Here is an 18,885-nt window from a genome sequence, read left to right as displayed (position 1 = left end):
CCCATTCTTTATGAGGGAAAGCTTGTTTTAAAGGAGACCATGGTTTAGCAATCTTTTTATATACTATAACAGGGTGACGAATTCACAAGATGAGGGGGAGATGTGTATACAGTGGTATACTTTAATACACATCTTATTGTTTGCCAAAGCCATATGTTTCAATTAGTCACAAGCTAGTGACTAATTGAAACATATGGCTTTGGATAAGATGCTAGTGAGATGGATAGATGATTGGCTGTCAGATAGGTATCAGCAGGTTGTGTGAGGCTGTGGTGTTGCTAGCAGAGTAATACAGGAGTCTGTTTTGGGACCATCATTATTTAACTGTTGGCCTGGTTGACTGAGTGGTTAGTGCATCTGCTCTCCAGCCAAGAGGCTGCGGGTTCTAATCCCGTCAAGGGCACGGATGTATATATATACACTCCCAAGATGGACTAGGTTACCATGGAAGAAGTACACCCACCCCTCCTGCAATGGGAGAGGCCTTCACCTTGTAGTGGGTAGAAAAGATAGGTTGATGATGATCATTGTTTAACAAAAGGTGTCAACACCTTCATAATTGGTAGCATAGCCAAGTGAAAAAACTTCCATTAACCCTCTCTAATCCAGAGAATTTTAATAATAGGTGTTGATACCTTTTGGCAACTGGTATATGGTGATATGACTTCTGCATTACTTCCACCTTAGTATCATCACCTCTGGGTCTCTGGCTCCCACTGACAAGACCTCAATAAAGGTCAAAACTGGTCTGGGTAGTGACTTTTCTTTAATGCATAGCATTATACATGTCTGCAAGGCAGTGTGCTTTGCATTATGGGATACTAAGGCAAGTGATCAGAGCTTATACCACCTTTACCACGAGTTGCCCCAGTCCTGAAAATACTTCAGGCGCAAACTTCGTTTGCTTACACTTGGATAAAGGATTAAACCAAATATATAATTCCAACACTAATATCAGATCTCCAAAGACTCCTTGGAGATCTGATATTAGTAATAATTTTTTTAATGCAACTAATGAAACATATGAGAGCACAGTTGCTATCACATTTAATTTCCTCCACTGGAGATAACCTTCCAGTGATTTTACTTGATCTTTTTATTCTTTCTCTTTTCTTATTTTTTTCTTCCTATTGCTGCAATTGCTTGTCTTGAGTTTTTTATTCGCCTGTTGTACAGGTCTCAAGCGATTCAATACTGCCACTTTGTTTGCCATAGATTGCAATCCATGGGCATCTTGGATCTGTATATATGTGAAGATTTTGGTGGAATATATGTACTATCTTGGCCTCAGCTTTAGAAAGATAGGTGGCATTGGATGGTTTGCTCAGTAGCGATTGGATAGTCTCTCCTGTAAGAGTCTGTGGTGTCAGAGTAAGTCTCTTTTGACATAGCCTGGGGACAGAGTCAAAGGCTTGCTGTGCTTTTAGATAGCATCCAAGGTGGTCCACGCATCTTATTTCTTTGCTGATAGGGTATCTATGTGCAGCTGTTTGTTGAGGGAGAACTCTGTCACAGAAACAGAATTAACCTCCCTACCGGCTAGGACGTCTATAGACGTCCAGATAAATCTGGATACGATTCACTACACCTGTTGAAAGAACATGGATAAGAAGTGCAATTCGGCCAGCATGTCCATTAGAAGGTGTGATAATCCCTCACGCTGAAGAGAGCACTTAATCAGATTATCTCAGGCTCATAGCTGTGTCTCTGTTACCTATAACAAGAAATGCAGTTCCTTGTTCTATGCTGGGTAACTGAATTTTAGTTATATTGGATAAACTAAAAATATAGAAATTATTTTTATTTTCTCTTTTTATTGTAAAATACAATTTTAATGCCTGGACAAAATAAAGATGCTTGCCTAATTTCTTCATTTAAATATTGCGTTACATTCCAGAACCAATTTAGTTTTTAATTTTTTTGCTAATTTTTTTCTAATTGCTTACTCCACAAACCATTTTCTTTGTTCTCGAAGAAATTAATTCACAATAATTATTTGAAATATTATTTAACAAAACCAGCTGCCGACGTTTGATATTATATTATATTTTTGTTCAAAATCATGATTCGAAGTATACTTCCCAGATTTCCTGAAGCACATGCTTGAGCGACTTTGCTTTATAAAGAATAATGAAATTCTTTAAACATATCACTAATTTTTTTTCTTTATATTGTATTCTACTGTTCTTTTCACTTTCACCTTCTTGGTTTCCCTGTATAATTGGTCATTACAAAAGAAAATTAACGCTTATGATTTAAATTGATATGTACATATTTTCTGCTAGTTCAGATATTATGCTCCAATTTTATAATAAGCAATACTTTTGCTTATATATGTATATATTTAAATTACAAAGTTTTGTATTACAAATTTCCACTATAAATGTTCGACAGAATCAACAATATTATTGTCATATTTCTTTTTCTCGTGTGGGAGGAAAACAGTAAAATGCCACTCTTGTAATTGTATCAGATGTTCTAATGGCAAAAATAGTAAGAAAAAAAAATCACATGTACTTTCTTTTCAAAACACAAAGTGAGAACATTGTAAATTCACCCAATGAAAAAGAAAATACTCCACATTTTTCTTGTGCTATCTGATTTTTTTCTTGTCGTACAAAGAAGAAATCACTGCGCATAAGATGGTAGAATACCAGAGGTCAAAAATCTGTAGATTGATTACATTATAGCTGATAGAGAATTCATGCCAGAAAAATTATTTATGTAAGATTTCTAACATCAGCAGATATAACGATATTTTCTTCTAGTTTAGATAGGTGACATTATTGAAGTAGCTAAATCTTTGCTACTATTTACACTAAAATGAATGGGCATATTCCCCAAGTGATTTATGTTCAAAACAGTTGTCTTGCGAACGATTTATAAAATAAATTCTCTGAAATATATGCAAATTGAATAAGTCTTCAATATAACCTTCCTGCCCTCCCCAAAAAATAAGATTATGTGAAGTATATGCTCCTTTTCTTTTAAAATAATTCAAGTCCTCTTTTTCAAGATAATTATATGAAATAATTTATAATTTTTCGATAATAAAAATGAAACTGATCGTTATAAATTAAGAACTTATTTCAGCATAAATACTGTATCAGCCTGTAAAAGAAATGTCTGTATTTTCTTCTATATTAGGATGTCTACTAATCAACAATTGAAAACAAAACACGACATTCTTGATGTATCTCGGACTATAGCTTGAGGCACTTTAGTGTCCCTTCTAGCTAAGCGTTCTCAATTTTCTTCCTCAATAGCACTGAGAGTAATCTAAGCCTTTACCTTTCCCACCAGCTAAGAGGATTACTACAAGTATTTCTAAGACGTAGATTACTTCAGAAATAGCACTCAGAAGCATAAGTAAAAATATTTAGATTATTTTAAGAAAAAGAAACTAAAATAATACTACTAAACTTTCTTTTGTGTGGTATGCATATAAACAATTTTATGTGGTGAAAATATAGCATAGCATTTCTAAAATTTCAAATCATTTCAGCAGACAGTAGAACAGCTGGTTTTAGATTGCAAAGAAATAGTGCAGAATTAGAAGCTTCAGGGTACAACAATCTTAATGCCTTATTTCTTTTGTCGAAACAGTAAAATGAAGTAATAGATTTTGAATACTGTCTGGAAACGTTTTCTAACCTGTAGAAATTTAGAGTGGTTATGTAATTGAATTCCAGGAGGGGGTAAGCATTAGCAAATATTCAAAATGAGCATAAATGTTGAATTATTCTGTATATGATATCCTTCATATTATATTTTCAACATACGCATTGGATATTATAGTAATGTGCATCCTACAAAAAAAAAAAAAAAAATGGCTAAAAATCCCTGCTAAAACATCATTGGATATAAATTCTCGATACTAAAAAGATTCACAATCGGAAACCGAGTTATGCAATATAACATCGTTTGTTGTTCATAAAACAAAAAAAAATCGTTTCTAGAGCTGAAATGTGATCATCCATATAATGGTATTTTGCTAGGAAAGAAAGCAAAAGGTCATATTTATTTCAATAAATATTATTTAAAAATATAAATACGTGACATAATATGTTCAATGCAAACATCTGAAAATTCCCCAAAAAAGTTGTTTCTATATTGGAACAACCAGTGCAACTGTTCCGTTGCAGTGATTTGAAGAATAAATTTAAAATACAGCAGAATTTGCTACTGCTAAATAGATTCATTGCAAAGGCTGATCGATGGTCATTTCAGGATTAATTATTTTCGCACATGTGAAATTCGTTTCAAATTTTGCGAAGAAACACAATAAATCATTTTAGAAGCAAAAAAGTCAAATTTTTAGGACAGTAAAGAAAATTCCAAGTAAAACAGTGTGTGTAAAGACAGGTGACACAAACTGTTAGTCAGATACTAACAGTTAATCCATGAATGGCTCTAAAATAGCCGTAAAGGGATTAACGGCAGAGGGAGGTAATGGCATGATGAAAGGGACAATGCCGATGAAGTTTTGATCCATGCAGAATGCTATGGTGGGGTGGATATTTCATTCACTTCAGCCGGTAGGGAGGTTAATCTTCCACTGAGTATGAATCCAACTTCAAATTTATCAGGGCCTTTATGAAGTCCCAGCCATGTTCTGTTGAAGCAGAAAATGGCACAAAAAGGGCAACAAACAGAAAAGAGATACAGCACATATCACTTTCCCAACTATTAATTCAAATGTTCAGTTGGTAACATATCATTCTTTATTTGTAAGGGTTGTAGATACCTCTTTCACTACTGAAACTCTGTTTAGATGATGTCCTTGTTGAAACAGTATTAAAAGGGGGAAAAAACATTCTCTCCTATAATTATAGGACAATGTTCCCTATCAAACTCTAAACTATTCAAGTGGAATAATATCATAGCGATGAATTAAAGGATCAATGTGTGATAGCCATAAGATGAATCCTCATACATGGGGATGGTAATCTGGTCCACACTAGACATTATTTTTACATTTGACACTCCTGAACTGTATCTTCTGTGCAAAGAGGGTATTTGAAATCCCATAGTTGTGCTGAAGTATGGAGGATGAGCTCATCCCAAATTTTGGCAATTTCTTGCAACAGAATTTGTTGAGGTTAGGGTAGTTTCTTAAGGCAGAATCAGATTCAAGGAAAAGTCTTTCATATTTATATTTGCTGGAATGGAGTAAAGTGGCTTTCTTCCAGCATATTCTATGGCAGGTGTCCATAGCGTGATGAGCAAGTCCTGAGTGGCTGTAGTGATGGAAATGAATATAGTCCTTTTGTTCAGCAATTCGGATGTTTGCTGTCCTGCCTGTTTGGCCATAGTAAGATAGTTTACAACTGCAAGGGGCCTGATAAACATCTGGTCTAGGGACTGTATCTTTGGTAGAACAGATAAAGAATACTTTTTTTATATGGTACTTCGTGATTGAAAGGTTGTATTTTTTTATGATTTTTCTCAGTTTTTCAGATGTGCCTTGGATATATGGAATAGTGATTGCTTTGGTGTAGTTGTAGTCTCTGTTCTGGAGAGGGTATGTGGGTCTGGGGGTCTTAATATTTTGGTAGCTCTCATCCTCCGTACTTCAGCCCAATTTAGCCCACTAGGGGGCACTCTTTAGGCCTACTTTCAGTTGACATACTTCATCTTCATTACTTGGTGTAGTGCCTGCATGCACATAACTTATATTTTGTTCCCTGACAATGGCAGTTTGACTCTGCTAAAATATTGGAAGTGTTAATTAAATTTATTTTAGTTAATATTAGTCTATGTTATAATTTCCTTAAAAAATACAGTTATTCATTTACAAACATTGTTATCCTCATAATGGATGTATCATAATGACATAATTCCTACAACCCAGGCAGGAATTATGTCATTATGATACATCCATTATAAGGATAACAAAGTTTGTAAATGAATAACTGTATTTTTTAAGGAAATTATAACATAGCCTAATATTAACTAAAATAAATTTAATTAACACTTCCAATATTTTGGCAGTCAAATTGTTTTCTCAGGGAACAAAATATAAGATATGTGCATGCAGATACTACACTAAGCAATGAAGATGAAGCATGTCAACTGAGAGTAAGCCTAAAATCCTAAATAGTTCCCCTTGGTGGGCTAAATTAGGCATCATTGGCTGTTGGGCTGAAGTACAGAGGATGAGAGCTGCCAAAATATTAAAACTCCAAACTTACATACACTCTCCAGAAGAAAGACTACACCAAAGCTATATCCAAGGCACATCTAAAAAACTGACCAAAAATTATTCCTTTCAACCACTTAGACCATATAAAAAACTGGCATTCATTATCTATTCCACCAAAGATACAGTCCCTAGACCTGCCAGATGTTTATAAATTAAAGATGCCAAGAAATTATATTCTTCATTTAATCCTTTATCCAAGTGTAAGCAAGCAAAGTTTTCACCTGAAGTATTTTCAGGACAGGGCAACTCGTATATAGAAGCTAGTGACTTTGCATCCCATAATGCAAAGTATAACCAAGTGGAAAAACTTCCAACTGCCAGCTGTTTATCAGCCCCCTTGCAGTTGTAAACTATCTTCTTATGTACAAACAGGCAGGACTGCAAACATCCAAATTTCTGAACATAAAGAAGACTATATCAGTTTCCTTCACTGCAGCCATCAGGACTAGGTGACCATGATTTTGGACACCTGCCTTAGAATATGCTGGAAGAAAGCCACTTTACTCAATCGTAGCAAATATAAATATAAAAGACTGTTAATAGAATCGGCTTCTGCCTTAAGAAACTACCCTAACCTCAACAAATTTTGTTGCAAGAAACTGCCCCAAATTTGGGAAGAGTTCATCCTCCATACTTCAGCCCAACAGGCTAGGACCCTCAGTTTAGCCCACTAGCAGAAACTATTTAGGACTTCAGGCCTACTCCCAGTTGACATGCTTCATCTTCATTACTTAGTGTGTAGTGCCTATGTGCATTTATCTTATATTTTGTTCCCTGATAATGGCAGTTTGACTTTACGAAATATTCAAAGTATTAATTAATTGGGCCAGTGTATAAGCCTCGCCATCAGACTTTGTAAATGAATACAACTGATTCTCTCTGTAGCTATAACGGACTTTCTCACAATTGCAAACTAGTGAAATTCCTACAATAGATGTATAAGCCCAGTGCTGTTATAAGTTCGTTATGATAAGATAGTTTGATGGTGTATGGTGGTTTGCACGAATTTACTATAGCAGGAGTAAACAATAGTTGGCTCACTTAGATTCCATAAATTATATATATATATATATATATATATTTATTTATTTATTTATTTATTTTTTTTTAGGAAATTATTTATGTGGACTTCTTTCTTCAGGAGAAATATTTTTGTGGCATAAAGATAAAGATGAATTACAGAAAATTCAGAAGCTGCCAACCATTTTACCTATTAAATCAGGTAATACTTTTCTTCATCCTCCTCCCAGAGTATGATTTTAGGCTGTAAATTTCATCTTGAACTTCATGGGAATTCAACTCTTACTGATTCACCTTCAGAGTTTAGTTTCAGTTGATGTGTACATATGTTCTGGAATTACAAAATTTGTAACCAAGCTAGTAAAGAGCTGTTGTACTAGTTAGTGTTACCATTCTTTAAATGTTGTTAGAATTTTCTCTGATAACATAATTTTTTTTAAATATTTTTTCCTAAAAAATCATGCAATAACTGGTAGAGCAATAAACAATAGTTTTATATTGCTCTATTGAATGTTGTTTATTATTTGATACACATTCCAAATGCCTGTGCAGTTGGGAAAGTGAGACGAGTAGTGATGAAAGAAGACTAGTTTGCTTGGAAAGCCATGGGAGCAATACGTAGTGATGAATTGTTCTTAAGTCGTACATATAGAGAAAATTCATCCACTTCTACAACAAATTATGGCTTTTACTAGGATTACTGACTTTTTACTTCGTAGTGAAGAGGTTTATTGTTGACTATCTTCGTTATTTTAGAAAGGACTGAGGCTGAAGGCGGTGGGTCATTAGATGGCAGACTTTTCTCTCTTTTGGAATGAGCTAAGTACAGACTTCCTTCCATATATTGGAATAGATGAGTGTAACAAACTGTAGAGATAATAGTTATGGAGCAAAACTTTTGAGTACAGGTAACCCTCATATAACGCGGTACTTATACAACGTGGTTTCGATATAACGTGGTCTACAAATTGTAGTAACCCTTGTTCAACGCAGTTTCGATATAACGGGGTCTACAATTTCTAGTAACCCTTTATTTTTTTTTTTCATATATTTTTCACCGGGACTTAAAACTCAAATTTTATCTTAATTAAATTTGTGTCTGCCCTTATCGCACAAGTAGTTATAGGTATCGAATTTAGTTTTATTGTATCCCTGAATAAATTACTGTACAGAGGCTTTTGCAGTCTCTGTAATTCTCAACAAATAGTGCAGTTAGACACAGCTGGAATAAAAACTGTGCTAACTAATGAATCACATGTCCCCTCTCAGAGAAACTATGCCGTATAGATTCAAGCAAAACCATATGTTGCACTGAAGCACAGTATCTAACTGAAAACTATTTTCCAATCTTTCAATTATGAAATAAGTGTTTCTTTTATTGCATTTGAAATTCTCGATGTCATTATGACAGATCACAAAGGCTAACTTAAATTAAAATTCTACCAAGAATTGACATCCAAGAAAAATGACATCCTGTCGTGAATGTGTTATGACAGTTTCAGATGTTACGGAATTTGATTGAAGCGAATTAGCATTTCAACTCAACACTTGTCAGTTGCCTTTGTCTCGCGCAATCTTTTGTTAATACCGCACCAATCATATGCACGTCTTTATAGCTGCTCTCTTGTGTAAAACAAAATTCGACTTGTATGTATTGTAATAATTAAAAAATAGTTGAATAATTTATAAGCGTATAAAAGGATATCACCTGTAAATCGTTGACGTGCCAGAAAAATTTCGAGACGTGCCACCTCTAGCACGAGTGCCATAGGTTTGCCATCTAGGGTTTACTGTATAATGTGTTTACTGTTAAATTGTCTTCGTTTTCTGCAAGGAAAGCACATTAAAAATCATGTGTGTTATTCTCAAGCTGAGGGCCTTGTATAACATCAGTGTTATACAAGGGTGAGTTACATACATATTTAATGCTTTTTTTTTTTTTATGTAAAAGTTTATTTTTATTGTAATCACCACTAAAACTGCAATGAAAGCGATCTTTTGTTAATACTGCACCAATCATATGCACGTCTTTATAGCTGCTCTCTTGTGTAAAACAAAATTCGACTTGTACGTATTGTAATAATTAAAAAAAAGTTGAATAATTTATAAGCGTATAAAAGGATATCACCTGTAAATCGTTAACGTGCCAGAAAAATTTCGAGACGTGCCACCTCTAGCACGAGTGCCATAGGTTCGCCATCTAGGGTTTACTGTATAATGTGTTTATTGTTAAATTGTCTTCGTTTTCTGCAAGGAAAGCACATTAAAACTCGTGTGTTATTCTCAAGCTGAGGGCCTTGTATAACATCAGTGTTATGCAAGGGTGAGTTACATACATATTTAATGCTTTTTTTTTTTTTTTATGTAAAAGTTTATTTTTATTGTAATCGCCACTAAAACTGCAATGAAAGGGAAAAAGCCAACATTGAAGAGGAAATTCATTTCTCAAGAAAAAATTAAAATCTTGGATCAGTTGAAAATTGAAGAAAAACCAGGAGTTGTTGCATGGACTCTGAATTTAATTGAATCAACAATTCGAACAATCAAACAAAATGAACATAAAATCCGAGAAAGTGTTATTGCTGGGTCAATGGTAAGTGCAAAGCACGTTGTTCGTGTACGTGATATTCTAATAAGAAAAATGGAGAAATCTCTAATTTATTTTATTTATTTATTTATTCGTATGGAGTTTCCTCCCTTTTTCTCCCTCGTCCCTATTGGGGCGAGTTGAGCCCCCCCCCTCATGGGGGGTGAGGTATTTATGGCTGTAGATCTGTGTGCGCGTTCACGGGGCCGGTTTGCCTGCTTGCGGGATGAAAAAACCCAGATAAACTGGCAGAAAAAACCCTACTGCCCACGCCCAAGTCCGGCTAACTTGGCTATGGCTGAGGAAGATCCTCAAATTCCTCACGTCTTCGACGGGAATCGAACCTGGGACACTCCTTCCCCAGTCATATATGGTTGCAAAGTGCACAGCCACTAGGCTAACTGCACGGACATATCTCTAACGATTTTGATAGAAGATTGCACTCGAAAGAAAATTCCTTTGGATGGACACCTTATTAAGCAAAAAGTTCTCAAAGTTTATAAACATTTAAAAGAACATGATCAAGATTCTTCAGAAGAAATCTCTCAGCATGAATTTTGTGCCAGTAAGGGTTGGTTCGAAAACTTTAAAAAGCAGTTTTCCTTGTATAATCTTAAAATCCAGGGAACATCAGCAGACGTTGAAGTTGCCTGGAAATATCCAGCAGAACTTTTAAAAATCGTTTAAGAAGGTGGTTATAGTGCAGATGTTCAGTGTGGATGAATCTGATTTATATTGGAAAAAAATGCCAAAATGCAAAAATGCATAAACCCATTTTTGGAAAAATTATGCATTTTCCAAAAATTAAAGATCAGCTCCTGGATTCAAAGATAGAATTACTCTACTGTTTTGTAGTAATGCATCAGGTGATTACATGACAAAACCAATGTTTATTAACCGATCCACAAATCTTGTGCGATGAAAGGGCTCGACAAGTCCACCCTACCTGTTTATTGGGAGGCCAACAAAAAGGCATGGGTTACAGCTAGCATGCTTGAAAATTGTTTTTTTTTTTCAAGTGCTTTGTACCCAATGTAGAAAGTTACACAAAGAAAAGGAATATGGACTCTAAAATTCTACTAATTTTAGATAACGCACCAGGCCACCCAACAAATTTAAGCCATCGAGTATTAAAATAACTTTTTTGCCGCTTAATGCTACCTCACTTATGCAACCACTCGACCAAGGAATAATATCAACATTTAGGTCATATTATGTTCTGTGAACATTTCAGTTAATTTTGGAAAAAATGGAATGTAATCCAAACATGACACTACTTCCAACGTGGAAAGAAATTTTAATATTGAATTGTGTGAAAATTATTTCTCTATCCATTAAGGAATTACAACCCTCTATGCTGAATGCTTGCTGGAAAAAAATATGGTCTGAATAATAATAAACATTGCACACATTTTTGGTAGAGAGGGCTTTTGCGATGTGGTTGAAAACAAAATTAGTGAATTAATTGATGGAGAAACAGATTTAAATGAGGAGGAACTGGTACAATTAATAGATGGCGTCAACCAAATGGTAGGGAAAGTTCTGCCGAAGATTCTGATTGTGAATCCATTAAAGAATTCAGTTTAAAGAAATTAGCAGAAGGATTGGACTTGGCAAGAAAGTTATTTTACAGATAATGATCCCTCAATGGAGAGCTTGGGAAAATTCACGAGACAATTGGATATTTGTTTAGCGTCATATTGTGAACTTAATAAAAAAATTGCATCATAGTGGTAAGCAAAGTCTTGTTACTGACTTCTTGATAACTAAACCAGCCGAAGTAGGCAAAGAGAATTATAACAAATGATGTCCAAGAGATTTGAAGTGGTGACAACCTCCAGCCACTTAAAGAACATCCATGAAATATTATTTCTGAAGACAATGATGATGATTAAAATATGCACGTTATTTTATTGTCTAAAACATTTATACATTATGTGCAATGAAATTTATGTACAATTTGTGATTTTTATAATTTTATACTATGTATTTGTCTCATAGTTTGTTTTCTTAACTTATATGAATTACCTGAATTAAATAAAAATATTGTTTTTGTTGGATATGTCATTGTTTATATAATTTAAAAAAAAAACGATTTCGGAACCTACTTTTTCTATGTGATCTGAGTCTCGCATAACGCGATTTATATAATGTGGCATTTCTATGGAACCTAAAATCCGTGTTATACAAGGGTTACTTGTATATCTGTGGAGATAAGATACCATCAGCAGAGCACTTGTTTAGTATCTAGGTTGAGATTCTTCAGATGATTTTCTTGAAGGGAAAAAAAAACACAGAAGGCATATGAAGCACTGCTACTAATATGACAGGAGACATTTTGTCTTGCTTGTTTCTGTAACCCCAGAATGGAAAGTGACAATGATGCCAGAAAAGGTCAGTTTCATCTGCATTGTTACACCATTGCCATCTGAACAAGAAAGAGATAGAAACACAGATGAATGAACATTGTGTCTTAACAGCTTTTGCAGGGGACCAAAAGGCATCCTGCATTTTTTATATGAGGATAGTTTTATTTGTTGATTCAGAGTCAGATTTGGATTTCTTGTTGGTTGTTTTCTATTTCTTGCATGCATCAGTATATGTTGGGAATGAAGCTGCTTGTGGTATATTGAATTTTACTCTAGGATTCCTTTCCTGTTAGCACACTTCTTGTTAAACTATGGCTTGTATAGTGGACTGAATTTTGTATAGATTGGGAAAAGAAGGCCATCATTCTCACAAGGTTAAATTTTAACTTGCTGAGGGCAAGCATTTATATCAAGACAGTAGGAGCAGTAGTCTTGATTATGGAAAGAAAGAGTAGAAGTCCAGGAGAATATACTGTTTTAATGTCAAAAACATGAGGTTGTGAATGGCAAGTGAAGGACATGTTTTGGATGGAGAAATTGTACAAGATTGAGATCAATGTAATTACTCCAGACATCTAGGAATATCCTTATCGTCAGTATTTCATGTCAACTTTATCATTGCTCATTCCTCAATTTCTATGCTTCTTCAATAGCCTCCAGAACATTTTGCCACCTTCCTGATATTTATTTTCCATACTCTTATCAAGTCTTCCAATGTCTTTTACTTACCTACTCTTACACATTGCTTGGCTCTTACATTTTTCTCCATATTCTTTTAGGATATCTGCCAACTTATTTTCTAGGAATTTTTGGTATGGTTTCTTCTTTTCCAGGACTGCTTCTTTAAATTCTTGTGTCCATTTTGTTTGGTATTCTTATTTTTCCATTCTTGCAGACAACTTACTCCCTAGCTGAATCTATCAGAGTTTGGCACTGAGACTCTAAGGGTTAGTTCTTGTTTTTGAACTGTTTCATTGTTTCCTCAATAATGTTTGTATAGTTGCGTTTACAGTTTACCTGTCAAAGCTGCTCGGTTTTAATTTTTTTAAAAACTTTTTTATGATATGATATGATACCAAGTTATCTTTTCATTGCAAAGCACCATTATCCTTTGCCCACACTGCCAATTTATTAGGCAACACCTTTATCATTGCCCTCCATATTTTGCATCATCAGCACAACAACTGAATATCCCTTTTCAGATCTTCTGTTATATCATTAATGTACAAATGAAGTAGTAGTCCTAGTACAGAGCCCTGGGTCACTCCACTAGTCACCAGCATTCGCCTTGATTTCACTCCACCATACACCACCCTCTTATGTCTGTCTATCAGCCACCTCTCCTATCCATTCCACCAGCCTCATATCCATTCCTATTTGCTCCAACTTATGTAATAGTTTTCCATGCGGTATTCTGTCAAATGCTTTTGCAAAGTCCAGTGGCTATCATGGTGTATCCATTTCTTTATCCTGCTGTCATTTTATTATAAAATGTGAATAAATTACTGCAGCAGGACCTACCTTTTATAAAGCCATGCTGCTCCCTATAGAGTATCATATTCCTATCAACCTTTCCTGAATTTTACTTTTAACCAACTTTTCCAATACTTTAACTATTTTATCCTGTTTTCACTCCCTTGGAACCTTGCCAAGCTGAGATTTAGATTAACCAACTTTGTCAGAGGCACTGCCAATTCACTTGCACATTCTCGTAGCAGAGCTGAAGTATTTTTCAGGCCAACTGCTGTATTCAGGTTGATATTTTTCATTATACTGGGTACTTTCAGTTCATCTATCTAAATGATCAGATCAGTCTCTGTCATCTCAAGTAAATGCATGGTCACCACCTGGATGATATATCCTTGAAAAGTGATCGCATAGTAATTGAACTATTTCTTCTGATTCTGTCACTTTCTTTCCATCAGCAGTGAGTGAAGTTGTCTTTCCATAATCATTCTTTCTCTTACTTGCTACAAAGCAAAAAAACTCTTTCAGATTTACTTTGGCCTCCTTAGCTAATTTTCTCCCCAAATCTGATTTAGCCTTCCTTACCATACTAGTTATCTTTCTTGTTTGTGTTTTATACTGCTCATTGGCATGCTTTTTTTTTTTTTTTTTTTTTTTGCTCCACTTACTTTATATTGGTAGCCATCCACTTAATCCATACTCTCTTTATCCTCCTGACCTTGGGTATGCAGTCTGATATTGCCTCACTCAAACAATCCTTGACCACTTCCTATTCACTAATGACATTGATTCCATGTAGTTTGTCATGGCATTCCTTCAGATAGCCTCCTAGTTTGTCATAATTGTCAACTTTGTAGTTCTGCATAAACCCTTTCTTGACTGAAATTTTTGCATGTTGAGCAATATCCTAGGACAAGATTGCATAACCACTTTCCTTGATAGGTAGAGTTATTATAGACAGTAGTTATATCCAACACTCTCAAATCTCTGGTCCCTTATGGCACATTATGTTTCAGGTAATTATGCCTTAGTAACTATAAATTCCACTTCCATTTTGCCATGTGCTCTTTCCTCCTTTGATTCTATATCACCATAGTTGAAATCTCCCATGATAATTGCTCAGCCTGCACTCATTGTTATCTTCTGCTGATGCAGGTTGTCGACATCGTTTTCTGGACTCCAGGCCTATAGATGCAACCAACAATATATTTTGGCCTGTTGGCCTCTATCTCATTCCAGGAAGCCTCAACTGAACCATTTCCATTAGTTCTACAATCTTCCTTAACTTCTATTTTTGTTGGCTGAAGTTCTTCAGCTATCTTTAATAATACCCCTCCTCCTCCTCCTGCCCTATTTCCTCTGTCTTCTCTGAAAATACAATATATTTTACATTCTATCCCTCTAACTACATGATCTCCTGACAACCAGGCCTTGCTGATGCCAATAATGTTTGGCCAAATCGAGTTGATCAGTGTCAAAAACTCTTTACTTTATTCTGATACTTTGGACATTCATGTACATGCATTTCAACATCCCCTTGGATCCACAGTTACCCTTACATAATGTCATTACCTGCCCATTTAGCTTCAAATCCTGAAAAACTGCACTCTGCTCTTTGTAATCATTCCTGCATTCATACTTATATATCCTAGGGGTGGCTAGACACATGCTTGATTGCTTCTCCCCTAATATCGCTAGTTTCCCTGGTTTCGCACTTCCAGACTCTCACTGAACAACACCTTCTCTAAGTATCTAACTCCAGAGTCATTTAAGTATAGTCTATCAGGCATATACAGGTCCTTCCCATTCATGTGTCGTCTCCTATCTAGGAGGTTGACTGCCATAATGTGACTCATGGTTAACTATGAGCATAACATGTGGTGAAGACCCTATCTCTTCCACATGTTGTTGTAAGTATTCATGACTGTAATCTGTGTGTGTTCACGTCTGGTTTGCCTGTTCTGAAGGACAAAAAACCTGAGTTTCTGGGTGAAAAACTCTCTACTTCCGTATGAGACTGGCTTAACTCACCTTTAGTCGAAAGAGTACAGGTAAAGGTTCCTCACATCATAGATAAGAATTAAACCCTGGTCTATTAACCAAAGGGCTTCATCTATACCAACTGAGCTACAGAGATACAGGTCCTTATGTCCATCAAATTTATTCCACATATCTATAAACTGCCCACCCTTCTTTTCTCTTAGTTTCTTGCACTTTTATGCTTTTCCCATTCACTCTTTCTTTCGTTCTGCATCCTTCTTTATCGGTTGATTCATTGAATCAGTTGAATATCTTAGGGATGATGTGGGCCAGTGTCAGATATTTAGCTGATAAGAACAGATACAACAGTTTTTGCTTCTTGGATTTTTGGCCAAGAACAAAGTTTTGTATATGTTCTGATATGGGTCTTAAGAAAAAAACTGAATTGTGAAAGGTAACAAAGTAATTGAGGTTTGCTCCACCTTTGCCTTGTGTGTTGCCCTGGTATTGTACTACCCCTTTGGGATATTGCTTCTTATCCTTTTGGCTAAGATCAAAATGTAGTGTGTGTGTGTGCGTGTTTATAAATAATGTGTGCTGGTTTATGATGCAAAATTTATTTTTTATTGCGCGTCGATGTCAGAAAAGTCCAAAAACACTGATCTATATAACTGATAGTACCTCATTTGCAGTCATGGCATATCAGACCTTCACTGCACTAGTAATTGCCTAAATGCTATTCTCATTAGTGATTCTGAATAGGTAATTGGCACTATAATGTTATAATTTGCAAAAATAACCATTATTAAAGGTTCTCATTTTTTTTGCATATTGTTCTAATATGGTGAATTTCCAGAAGATGATAACAATAATGATTACCATCTCAAGAAAAACCAGATTATTTTGTAGTTATTAACTAGAAACTACTTAATGTTTCCAATTAGCAGTAGGGTTGATGGTCTTATGCTGGGTAGTGAAATCGATCTGTCACCTGAAAACATCTATATAGCTACAGTGTGATTTGAACCATAGATTAAATTTCATTTTTCATTCAATAATTTAAATTACTGAATTAAATTTACTCTCTTGAAAAGAATTATTTCAATGTCCTAGTGGTCGTTACCCATATTAAAATCCCTGGTAAGTGAAATGAAACTGGGGTAAGCAAAACATTAATAGGGATTTTAATATGAGTAATGACCACTAGGACATTGAAGTAATTATTTTCAAGAGAGTAAATTTAATTCAGTAATTTAAATTATTGAATGAAAAATAAATTTAATTGTACAATTTTTTAAAGCAACACATATGTAAACTATAGATTGTTGTTTGAATTTAATAATAACATTATAGAATGATGGACGGTAGCACAATTGATGTATCCTCTCTGAACTAGTTCAAATTAGTGATGGATTATATTAATTACCTTGAGCCTTCTATATTTGACTTTATCAAATGAATTGCAATTAAAGGATAAGGTAATAATTTGGAATAATGAGATGCGGAATTTCAAGAATGTTGACTGTGAGGATATAAGAGAATTATGAACTGGGTGACATTTAATGGGAGTGACGCTAATGAAAATAAAATAACTTTTAAGGACCTTTTGCCTGCTTCACTTGCATAATTGGCAAAACCTATAATTTAATGTTGTTGATTCAAACACTGCTAAAACAGTAGTGTTTGTAATGTCCTCAGCAAGCAAATAACTTATAGGATTATTATTATTATTGTAAACCTGGATGAGAAACCAAGTTTGCCAGAAAATATTTTAAGAAAAATCTATAGAAAGAGTCTGATGTATGAGTGTTTAGTATAATGGATTTATGCAGTAATTAGATTTAAATAAATTATACATATATTTATTTATTTATAATTATATAATGTTCCCAATAAGCAGCAGAGTTGATGGTCTCACACTGGGCAATGAAACTGATCTATTACCTGAACCATTCTCATAGCTACAGTGTGATTTGAACATATATATATAACATTATATACAAGGGGGTACCCCAAAATAACTGGAATTATTTAAAAAAAAACAAAAATTAAAGTTAATAATTCCATATTCTAGTCTCTTTCAAAGTACTCTCAACGTGAATCAATGCACTTGTCCCAACATTTTTTCCACTGCTGGAAATAGTCCTGAAATGATTCAACTGGAATACTGTTTATGCTTCCAGTAACTTTTCTTTCACTTTATGCACACCAATGAATCACTGCACTTTCATAGTTTTCTTTATCAATTGGAATAAAAATAAATCACATGGAGAGAGATCTGGTAAGTAGGAGGGTGGGGAAGAACCGCCATGTTGTTTTTCACCAAGAACTGTTGACAGACAAGGCCATGTGGGCTGAGGCATTGTCGTTGTGCAGCAACTATGCCTCTTCAAATTCGTCTCTTCAGAAACTTGCTCACTGGTCTTCCGACGATCTTCATTGATTGCCTGGCAAACCTTTTTGATATTTTCATCATTCCTGCTTGTTGAAGGTTGGCCAGATTGTGGTTGGTCTTCAACTGACATTTCCCCATTTTTAAAATGGTAAAACTACTCGTAGATCTGCATTTTACCTAAAGTGTCTTCCTTAAGAATACAAAATTTCATGTATACTCTCTGTTCCTTGTGGTCAGCTATCACAAAATCACCAAACTTGCTTGTAAGTATTAACAAAAAAGCAGCCAGAACATTGAATCAATTCACACAGGATGATGCCACTTTGGTTATTTTTGGGAACCTCCCTCATATATATATATGTGTGTGTTTACAGTCCCACCCACAAAAGATTGTATTAAATTTGAAGATGAGATGATCAGTAAACCTCATTGCTTTGCTGACATATGCTTACTTTGTCCACTGGTTCTTAATTAAGTTCGTACCACAAGTATGATTTACATGTCCATGGTTTTTTCCCAGTACATTTCTATATCTTGAAAATAATACTAGTTTTCCCCAAACTATTGAAACTCATATATATATATATATATATATATCATTCACTTATCTCTAAAATAAGACAAGAGAAATTGTAATATAAAAGAAACACAGTTTTTTATTAAATAACTATACAAACATAATTATTTGCATAAAGAAAATTGTTAATACATTTTCTCTCACCCACTTGAATTTAGTAGATTCAGGAATTAAAATTTTCAACAACAAACAAAACAAAGAAAAATTCATTTACCAATCATCTTTGGGAATTAACAAACTATGGCTTTTTTTACTACAGTTAGTATACAACAAACAAAGAAACAG

The 18,885-nt window shown here is 34.6% G+C and overlaps 1 protein-coding gene across 1 annotated transcript in view; it reads left to right on the top strand.

Annotated features, from left to right (window-relative positions):
- Positions 1–18,885, top strand: part of LOC150096475 (ciliogenesis and planar polarity effector 1-like) — a 614,243-nt gene that overhangs the window by 39,970 nt on the left and 555,388 nt on the right. Inside the window, exon 4 of the mRNA XM_090408080.1 lies at positions 7,317–7,427. Within this exon, the coding sequence (XP_090264206.1) occupies positions 7,317–7,427 (111 nt within the window). The remainder of the gene's footprint in view (positions 1–7,316; positions 7,428–18,885) is intronic.

This window comes from Typopeltis vanoorti, chromosome 18 (genome assembly GCF_054136105.1).
Source record: "Typopeltis vanoorti isolate ZY-2024b chromosome 18, IOZ_Tvanoo_1.0, whole genome shotgun sequence".
NCBI lineage: Eukaryota > Metazoa > Arthropoda > Arachnida > Uropygi > Thelyphonidae > Typopeltis > Typopeltis vanoorti.
Note: the sequence above shows the minus strand (reverse complement) of the source record. Positions and strands in the feature narration are given on the sequence as shown.